The following is an 11,052-nucleotide window of genomic DNA, read 5'->3' as shown; positions in this document are numbered from 1 at the left end:
CACAATCTTATTCCCTCAAATTCAATGGATTGTTGAACCGTCACAAGTTTGATTTTCACTGATTAAAGCGTGATCCTTGGCACCTAAGACCTAAAACTTCAAGAATAGGTGATAATATTTCCAAACCTTAACCCTGCAGAATCTACTTCCGTTTCGATGGAATAGATCATTGGTTATGCACCTGTTCGTGCCATCTACCAATGTCGTTGAGGAATACCATTCTCGTAGTCAATATGTGAGACTAATTTTGCTCCACCAAACATCGTTGGAAGAGCAGAATTTTGACTTGGATGGCCCTATTGGCTGAATTCCCTTAGTAAACTCTATCCGTTCCGGAATCGTTAAGTTTTCTTAAGGATATTCGAGATGGCAATGATCATGAATGAAACCACTAAAGAAAATAAAGTGAAATGTCTTTGTACCACCTGCAAAAATGAGCCTGAAGCTTTGATTTGAGGCCAATAGGTTATCTCCTAACTGGGGACACACCACATGTGGTTGGCCTAGAGCCTGGTGATTGAGCAGTGCACTTACTTTCGCACGACTATTTAGGACACTTAGGTCAAACAATGATGCTACAACGTATGTCATTACCTGAAATAAGGATCTTGTGCCTACAAGCACACTTTGCCAAGCCTACTTATTAAGGAAATTGATTTTCTATATCATTCCTCGCAAAGATATGAAATCACCCTTTTTCATAGTGGATTCAAGGGAATATATGTGGACTAATCCAACCAAAATGTGAACCATATAAATACTTAGGGTTTTGGTTGATGAATCCTTAGTCTATGAGTTTTTCTCCCACCTTGGGTTTTACCATAGTGAGGTTTTGTGAGTTTTAACTTTTATGCTTTTTTCCGTTGATCTGAGACTCACATTTGCTCATTGTGCTGACGACTTCATCAAATGTACTTACTTTATCATTGAAGACCTGATGCGCCATTTAGTTGAGTATTTACACACTCAAGGGGGAGAGTTGCAGTCCTATTGGATTAGCAATGTGATTGTGTAAATCCTAATGAATCTAGAAATATCTCTTATATTCCTATTAGGAATTGATTACCTATTAAGAGTTGTAATCCGAAAAGGTTAAGGATTTTACCTATCCTACTACTATAAATAAAGGCACAATGGGGTGGAATAACACACACCTCACAATTACACATCTCTCTCTTTCACTCTACTATTGGCGCACCCCTCTCTCTAAGGCCTCCATAATTGTTCAGTAAATTGTGCCTATTGCTCCGGCGTTAGCTTGGTGGATAAGCCGTGGATGGCACTTATTGGACACGAATTCTGGAGCGCGAGCCACAACAGTATACTCCTGACCCCATCGTTGTAAATTTTTGGCTCCGCTAGTGATTTTCACCACAAAATTTGAAGATAGCATAAATTGGCCGGACTTCACAGATACAAAGATGTAGACACATGTAATGTAACAATATTGTTTAAACTTTAAGCTCAAAACTCAAAATAAGGTAAGATTGTAGCACAAAGTCACTGCCATGCACCTTCCAATCCTGCCTTAAATAACTCAACCCGGTCGAGGACATCTTTTCCTACCAAAAGTTGAATCCACTATCCATCTTTGGCAACTTTTATCACCTTTCCTCCAACAAAATACCACAAAATTAAGCAAAGAATATATGCTTTAACATTAGTGCATTAGTGAACGAGATTTGGTTGGATTCTAATTAATTTACATCACTAAAATACTGTCTTGATTGGAACCCAAAAATATGAACTTTTGACCTACAATGACTGCTTGCGACACCCACTCATGGTCCAACCTATGGTATAACATGTCACAAACTTTAGCCTACTACTTCACTTTTATAAGCATTACTCTCTTAACCGCCCGGGCCGTTTTAGTTGGTACCACATCGATGTTTTTTTGTTTCAAGCCATAGCCTCGGTAACGGACCGGCCAACAAACAATTAAATATTTGCACCATAGTCTTTTTCACCTTTTATTTTAACAAAATACCCCCTCCGCCCTTTTAATTTTACAACACAAAGCACGTCCCTCCACCCTCGCTTTTATGGATGAAGATTATCTACGAATTCTCTTTGTGAGAATTTTAGGAATCCTCACATTTTATAAGCTCATTGTATATTATACGATTAGATTTTGGTAGTTAATATTTATATTTAATTTTAAATAAAATAATTTTTAATAATTTTTAATCGTACGATATACATTAATTAAATAAAATCCGGATGAGCTCCGAAACCGCTTTATTAGGAGACGCCACCTCTTCAAAAGCTCAACTGTTCTGTTCCCACATTGGCATTCGTGTCCCACTCAATCCCCTCCGTGATTTCTCTGTCGCTCTGTCTAACTTTGAAAGCAAATGAATTATGAAGCCATGAAAGAGAAATCCCAAGATAATTAAAAAAGACAAAGCAAAGAGCAGTATCTCTCTCTCTCTCTCTCTCTCTCTCTCTCTCTGTGGAAATGAAAACCACCAACAGCACCGCCACCACCACCGCCAACACAAACACAAAACTCATCCTCCTCCACCCCCAAGCAATCCACAAACCCACCACAAGCGGCGGAAGCCACCGCCTGTGGCTCCTCTTCTTCTTCACCTTCTTTACCCTCGCATTCACCCTCACTCTCATCAGCACCACCATCCCCCAAACCCTCCCCACCTCCTCCCTCACGCCCACCTCCGTACTCCCCCTCCCGCCCGCCGTCCTCGACGCACTTCTTCACTACGCCATTTCATCATCAAACACCTCGTCAGCAACCCACATGTCCCCGCCGGAACTTACCTCCATATCCTCCGCCCTCACCCGCCTCTGCGCACCTAACTGCAATTTCCTCGTTTTCGGCCTCACCCACGAGTCCCTCTTCTACCACACGCTCAACCTCAACGGCCGCACGGCTTTCATCGATGAGAGCGAGTTCCTCGTCTCCCGATTCGAGCAGGCCCACTCCCACCACAGCCTCGAGGCGTACGACGTGTCGTACGTGACCCAAGTCAAGGACCACAAACAATTGCTGTCAACGACCAAATCCCAGGTCAAAAACGAGTGCCGGCCGGTCCAGAACTTGTTGTTCTCGGACTGCAAGATCGGGATCAACGACTTGCCGAACCACATATATCAAGTCCCTTGGGATGTGATTCTGGTCGACGGCCCACGTGGGTATTCTCCGTCATCTCCGGGGCGGATGTCGGCTATTTTCACCGCCGGAGTTTTGGCCCGGAGCAAGAGGGGCGGTAGGGATAAAACTCATGTTTTTGTTCATGATTTTTCGAGGGAGGTTGAGAGGATTTTTAGCGACGAGTTTCTTTGCCGGGAGAACTTGGTGGAGGCTGTGGGTAGTTTGGGGCATTTTGTGGTGGAGAAAATGGAGGATCATAGCTTTGAGTTTTGCAGAAATTCACCATCATCTTCAAAAGAGGACGAAGATGATTAATTGAGCTGGGTTTTGTAAATTATTTATTTTTTGTTAATTATTTAAATAATTTTTCTTGATCTTCATCTTTTTTTCTTTTTAATTTAAGCAACAGACGTAATAAGATCATCAAAGTAATGATGAAAGGGTATGTGGAAAGTTTGGGGGGTTATGCGTTCAATTTGGTTTTGCCCTGTTTGGTTACTGAGAAAATAGAAGATTATCAAAGTAATGATGATAGGGTATGTGGAAAGTTTGGGGGGTTATGTGTTCAATTTGGTTTTGCACTGTTTGGTTACTGAGAAAATAGAAGGGGTTGGAAAAAGAATAGAAAATTTGGATTTTTCCCTTATATATTTGAATCCTTAAATGCTCAAATAGTAGAAATCATTGAAAAATAGCAGACGTTAAACGCTCCAATCCCACCACCCCCAAAAAGATGAACAACAAAATTCGAAATTAAAATTATGCATCCGTTTCCTCAATAAACTTTTTGGCAAGTTCTCCCTCGATAGAATAATTATAATTATGATTATCTAAATTATGAAAAAGAAAATTCAAAATTGAGTGTACAGCATTCAACATAACTTTTGTAAAGTTCTCCCTCGATAGAATAATTATATTTATGATTATATATTCTAAATTATGAAGAAGAAAATTCCAAATTGAGTACAAAATTCAGCATAATTTTTGTAAATTATGTCGAACAACACAAATATAGTAAGCCTTTCTTAGTAGTTATGTGACGAGAAAAACTGAGAGAAATAAATAGACTAAGAGGTTGTTTTCATTAGGGTCGTGTATCTAAATACTCATTTTTATTTCTTAAATATGTTTCATGATTTTCAAAGTCGGATCAAATAAATTAAAAAGATTGATGACAAAAAATTATCACGAGTATAGGAGATCAAAATGAATATGAGAACAACATTATTCTTTTTATTATTATTATTATTATTATTATTATTATTTTCTATAGCATTATTGTGTCTTTCATGTAAAATCACAAGGAAAACGAGAAAGAAAGAAAAAAAGAAAGAAAGAATAAAGAACGTGTCGGTGACCATACGAGTTGCACTAGTCGTATTTATAGCAGCTCCAATTTTTTTTTGGAAAAAATAGCAGTCCCATCCCCTCTCTCTTTTGTATTTTAAGATTATATATTGTATCTAGTAGAGGCCCACGTGTTTACTTATTTATGAATAATCTAAAACTACATTAATGAAATTTTCTTTATCTATCAAAAGAAGATGAAAAAAAATCTTTGTCTTCTATCACAATAAAAAAGTTAAGAATAGAAGTGTAATTTTACAAAACAAAATTTTCCTGTTTTTTTTTTAAACCTCAACTACATTTAAGTTTATCATCTCTAATTTAAAAAAAAAAATAACAGTCTATCTTCCTCTCTCATCACTCTCACGTTCTCTCTCACTCTATTCATCTCTCCTTCAATTTTAACAACTAAAGCAAAAAAATTCACACTTTGTGTGTGGGCATGTACTAGTGTATTTTAACTAAATAAAATTAACAATAAAATCGTTTAAATTATTAATCTTTATTTGAGAATTAATTATACAAAAAAAAACATTTAAAATTAGAGATAGTTAATTTTTTGAGACCATCACCAACTCTTGGATTAAAATCTAATATTTTTATCCCAAAAAATTTAGGTTTTAACTCAGAAACAGCTTTTTTGCTTCAACTCTTGTGAGTTAAAATTTTAGCCCAGATTTTTAAGGAATCAATTTAGGCTAATTTTTTTTTTCGCAAAGTAACTTTTTTAAAAGAAAAATTATGTAGACTATCATAATTTAATTTTATGAACATTTAAGCTAAACTTATTTAGATTCCGACAAATATTGAAAAATCACTAACTGACACCATGAAACTTGTGAAACACTATGAAAGAATATGAAAGACATAAAAGAACTTTTTTTTAATTACTTTAGTTGTTCGATTTAAATTTGGACCGATATATCCTTTTTTTTAACCATTAAATTTGATCATATTAGATCTTAACCGTTGGATTCAATAAATTTATAAATATAAAATGAAAAAAAGTACACATATATGGTGGGCCAGCCCCAATAACCCGGAGAATCTTGGGCTAAATTTGCACTATAAATGAGTTTTGCGTTAAAACTCATATTTGTTCCAAGGGTTAGAGCAAGTTGAGGTAAGTTTAGAACATAAAATTTGAGAGTTGGTCTAAACGCATCAAATAAATGGACAATTTATTACGAATATAATACTTTGTACTTATACTATTTTTTTAGTACAAAATAATAGAAACAGAAATTGGTACTTACACTATTAATTTGTTATATACATTTGAACGATAAAAATAATTTTTAGATTAAAATATTTTTTTTGTAGTTTCAGAAATTAAGATGCTTGATTATGAAATTTATATTCTCAGCCCAAGAGGGAAGGAGATCATTTAATAACGAGAAATGCAAGTCTATTCTTTTAAAATTTATAAAATGCTACTTAATCTTATGTTGTCCCGGTCATACGCGCATGATCCAACGTGTCTAGAAACGCGTGCAATCATTGGGCGATGTGCGCCGGTGTAAACAAGAAGCTTTCAGAATTGGACAACGATTGTCTGCCCTTCCATTTACGGTGCCCTCCTGTGTCCTCCTGTTTTATGTGATCACAATTAAGTCACGTTAATATTTTATATTATTTTTTTATAAAAATAATAAGATAAAAATAAATAGTAATATAAAATATTAACGTAATTTAATCGCAATTACATAAATAGAAGGAGAAGAAAAAGCACCAAAAAGATACCAAAAATGAAAGGATAGACAATTCTTATCCTCGAGAATTATGACGATTAGTGAAGGACTAGGTGGACTAGACGACTAGCTAGAGACATGACAAGTTCGTAAGTTCTGTCTGACGTGAAGTATTTGTTTTCGGTCACGTGACTACTCGTGACCAATGCTTACTTTATGGCAAAGAGATCTTTTGCGGGGAAGTGTCGGTGTGTGAGTGTGTGGTCGTGGACTGCCAAAAATAAAATATTTAGAAAACTTCCTAAATTTTATAGTTACCGATTAAAAAGAATAGGATTAAATTCTGTTTACTATTATAAAATTTTGTAGTTTTTAACATTTAATGTATCAAGGTTTTTTTCTTCTCAAGTCATATTTAAAGTAGTGTTAATTTTAAAACAGTCTTAATCAAAGTGTTAAATCTGCTGTTAATTGATAACGTGATGGTTACATGGACAATGACTCGCAACCCATGTCATTAAGGGAAGAAAAAAAAAAGCGTCTTCTCCCTCCCTCGTCCCCGCATCCTCTCCCTCCCTTCCCCTCCCTCCCTCATCCCCTTCACACCCTCTCCCTCCCTTCTCTCCTCCTTCCTCCCTTATCCCTCCATTCTCTCATCTGCACCAACCGACCATGTCGCGGTTCTCGATCTCACCAAGTTTCCATCTTTCAATTCTCTTCAAGCTAAAGTTTAATCATTTTTTGCACGCTACCAAGAACAAAAATTCACCAACAAATTTATCCCACCAAACAAATCAAACCCAACAAAAAACAAATAAGAACCAAAAAATAATTCAAGAAAAAGTAAAATAAAACCCAACCTGATCGAATCCCACCAAAAAAATCAAATCCCACCAAAGAAATCAAACCCAACCTGATCGAGTACAGCTCTGAGAAAATGGTGCGCTACAAAAGAAAAGCACATCGGGTTGGATCTGGATGCCGTCGACATCGATCTCAAGAGCAAACAAAAGAAAAGCACATGGGTCAATAAACACCCAACCTTTTCAATTACGCTACAAAAGAAACCCTTTGGAGGTACTGTGATGGCGAGAGAGAGAGGACATCAACAGGAACCACGTCGTGTTGGATCTGGATGCCGTCGACATCGATCTCAAGAGCGGCAATCTGGTGAACTCGTGGATCGAGTACGACGGGTCGAGTCAGGTCATCAATGTCTCGGTTTCGTACTCGAACCTGAAACCCAAAGACCCGGGTTGCAGAAGAGATAAGGGAGGGAGAGGGTGCAGGGATGAGGGAGGGAGAGGGTGCGAGGGGATGATGCAGAAGAGAGAAGGGAGGGAGAGGCTGCGGGTGAGGGAGAAGACGGTTTTGTTCTTTTATTTTTTAACCCCTTCTGAAAAAAGAAAAAAAAAATCCACGTGGATCCCTTAGTGACAGTGACCCTCAATTATTGTCTACATAAACGTTATGTCATTAATTAATGACAGATTTAACAGTTTGATTAACGGATGTATAAGACTGTCTCAAAATTAACATTTTAGATATGACTCTAGGATGAAAAAAACTTAATATAGTAAGTGTTGAAAACCACAAAACATGAGAGTAGTAAACAATCTTTTGCCCAAAAAAATAACTGTAGAAATTAAATGATATGCATACTTATAAAAAAAAAAGTATCCAATTTTAATTTAGAATCAATCTTGTCACTTAGTACTATGGTTTCATGGTATTCCTCTGCACTTGTAAGTGAGAGGTTTTAGGTTGGAATCTCGTGGATGGCGAATTCGATAACTAATTAGGTTGCTCATTATGTGGCTTAACCGAACTCTCCACCCCTATAGTGTAAAATATATCTTGTACTAAAAAAAAGAAAATTAGAATCAATCCAATTTATAGAAATTTTCTAGATAGATTCAAAGTTTGGATAGGAGGATCCTCTCCGGATCCTATTTTTGAGGATCTAAGAGATTTTCAAATCGTATCTGTTTATTATATATTGTGTGACTAGTTTTCATCAGATACTGTTTATGTTTAATTTTAAATAAAAATATTTAAAATAATTTATGACCGCATGATGTACGATAAACAAACATAATTTGATGATCTCCAGGATTCTCATAAAGAGGATCCGAAGAGGATCCTCCTCATGCAACTATTATATATATTTGGATTACATGTAGGTGAGTCTTTAAAAAAAAATCAAAATTTGGTTGTGTGAAATTACATTTATGCTCCATATTTTTTTATTCATGTTCTGTTTTAATTAAAGGGTTAAACTAGTAATTTCATAGAGTTTTAGTTGACAATGAATGTTTTATTAATTAGTAGAGATTAGATATTCTTTATAAATAAATAGTCATTATAAGAAAAACTTTATTCAAACCTATTTGTTTTATCTAGAGCTGACATTTAAAAAAAAAAAAAAAAACTAACCGCACTGGTGACTTGGTTTGATTTGGTTTTTTTATTTTTTTATTTTTTTTGTTTTTGAATTTTTGGCGATTAAACCTAACCGCATCGACCTTAATCGGTCCCCAAAATTCTTAGGATGCGGTTAACCAAATCGATCCACACATATTTAATTTTATTTTTTAATTGTAATTAACACGTGTAGTAACATAAACGGTTAGTTATTTACGAGTTAGCGATAGGCAATTGTTATGGCGGACGGGTAATTGCGGTTATTTACCCATAACCATTTAAGCTCTTACTTGAATAACCGTTTACTTGTTGGGTAATTGTATAAATGGTTATACCTATATTCATAATTGTTTATAAACAGTTAACCATACACATAACCGCGTATCCATTTAACCATAACCGTGTATCCGTTTTTAACTTGTTTATCATTTTTTACCCATTTACCCTTTTCTTACTCGTCTACATGTTTTTTCTAACAACTTTAAAATTAAAATAGAAATTTGTCATAATTTTCTTTTTTCTGACACTAAAACACCGTTATAGGCACATTTAACATGCATTTCTGTATTTTAATCTTCTAAGTACAAAAAAATACTTATACATATTATTGTATCATTGATGAAAAATGTTATGATTATCGTATGCTCATGTCATGCAAATCGTTCTTGTTACGAAACTTGTGTGGTTGGCAATTGATTAATATCATAAGAAGAAGAGAAAATAAAACAAATATTGAGGCATCAAAATAAGAACTAGTGGATCCATGAAAATAAATTAGGAAGCAGCTTGGGACTTTGGCCTAGATATTAGTCAACAGCACCACAAACAATTGCTTCTCCTTCCTCAATTATTTACCACATATCAGACCAATCCAAACCTCTATTCCAATTCATCCAAAATAAAAATCATTGAATTAGGAACCAGCATTGCTTCTCCCTAAGTCACTGACGACTGTTACTCCTTCCATTCTGTCCCTTCTCTTTCTTCTCTTCCCACTTCAAAGCTTGAGAATAATATGAAGCACCATACTCTGTTGGTGTCAGCCTAGGAACCAGCATCAAACATGGTTTCTCACTATTCTGTTAGACGAAGTCAACGTGAAGCTATTATCATTGCACCTTGAGGAGTTTGATTTAGTTCAAACTCTTATCCTTTCAGCCATTCTTAGTTTATAGGATTTGTTTTTCAAACATCTGTTGTGATCTAAGCTGCGCATGTAATCTTTATAGCTTTCTGTTTGTACTTTTAAACTTTGAAAAGTTCCTTGTATATAGGGTTTTCAAATCCATGCTGTAACCTTGAGATTAAAATAAATACATGCATCCCAGTATTGATGGGGTATGCAATTGAAGTGAAACCCTCAGCATACTTAAGTTTTACATGGTATTGAGCCTTATTGTCTAACGACTAGATCCAATTTTTTTTTCCACGATCTTCAATGGCTGAAAACAATGCTAACTCTTCCAATCCCACCCCCTATCACCAATCCCACGAACCCTACCACCAATCCGTTTCATCCCTTTTCCACTGTTGTGAACATCAAGCTTGATCAAACCAACTACCCACTGTGGTTGGCCTAATTCTCCCAATTCTCAAGAGTAGAGATCTGATGGGGTATGTGGATGGTACTTTGGTGTGCCCTCTTAAGAACTTGCCTGGCGTGACCACTGTGACTCTTACATACATTGCGTGGGTTCAACAGGATCAAACAATCCTTAGTTAGATAAATGGCTCCTTGATTGCCTCTATACTCTTTGTCTTGGCAAGTAAGAGTACTGTTTGAGCCACTTGGAAGCTTTGGAGTAGAGGTATGCCTCCACCTCACAAATTAGAATTTTGTTTTTGAGAAATGAGTTGCTGCAGACCAAAAAAGGTGATCTCTCTATCACAGATTATCTGGATCGCATGAATGCCATCGCCGATAACCTTGCCCTAGCGAGGCAACCAGTGAATGATGATGAACTCATGCAGATTATATTGAACAATCTCGGACCTACCTTTGAAATGACGGTAAGTGCTACTCAAGCTTGGGATTCACCTGTAACTTATCCCACTTTTGAGGCATTTCTATTGACTACTGAGCGCAAAAGGATGGACCAAAATCCACCTGTTAACGCCTTTGTTTCTGCTTGAGGCTATGGTGGAGAACACTTGGGTGGAATTGGGAAAGGTGCATCCCCGTCCAATCGTGGACTTCTTTCCAATCAACGAGGATACAATCCTTGCAACAACAACAACCAGCATGACCAGCCAGCTAATGGTGAGAGATTTCCTTGTCCAGGTAAGTTTATTATTTGCCAAATTTGTGGCAAACCAGGTCATCCTGCTCTTGATTGCTACCAAATGATGAATGTTGTTTATAAAGGTCGGATTCCTACCAAGAGGCTCACAACAATGTCCTCATCACATATCACCTTGAATAAGCAACCGAATGGTACCTGCCTACTTGACACAGGTGCTAATGCTCATATCACT

At 36.4% G+C, this 11,052-nt stretch overlaps 1 protein-coding gene across 1 annotated transcript; it reads left to right on the top strand.

Annotated features, from left to right (window-relative positions):
• Positions 1–2,273: 2,273 nt before the first annotated feature.
• On the top strand, positions 2,274–3,489 carry LOC137726311 (protein IRX15-LIKE). The gene has a single exon (XM_068465223.2). It carries the CDS (start codon positions 2,462–2,464, stop codon positions 3,428–3,430), a length of 969 nt encoding a protein of 322 aa, XP_068321324.2. The 5' UTR covers positions 2,274–2,461; the 3' UTR covers positions 3,431–3,489.
• Positions 3,490–11,052: the final 7,563 nt, after the last annotated feature.

Source organism: Pyrus communis, chromosome 5, assembly GCF_041283825.1.
Source record: "Pyrus communis isolate YQ-2024b chromosome 5, ASM4128382v1, whole genome shotgun sequence".
NCBI classification, from domain to species: domain Eukaryota; kingdom Viridiplantae; phylum Streptophyta; class Magnoliopsida; order Rosales; family Rosaceae; genus Pyrus; species Pyrus communis.
The sequence above is the reverse complement of the archived record's forward strand: the minus strand, read 5'-3'. Positions and strand labels throughout refer to the sequence as shown.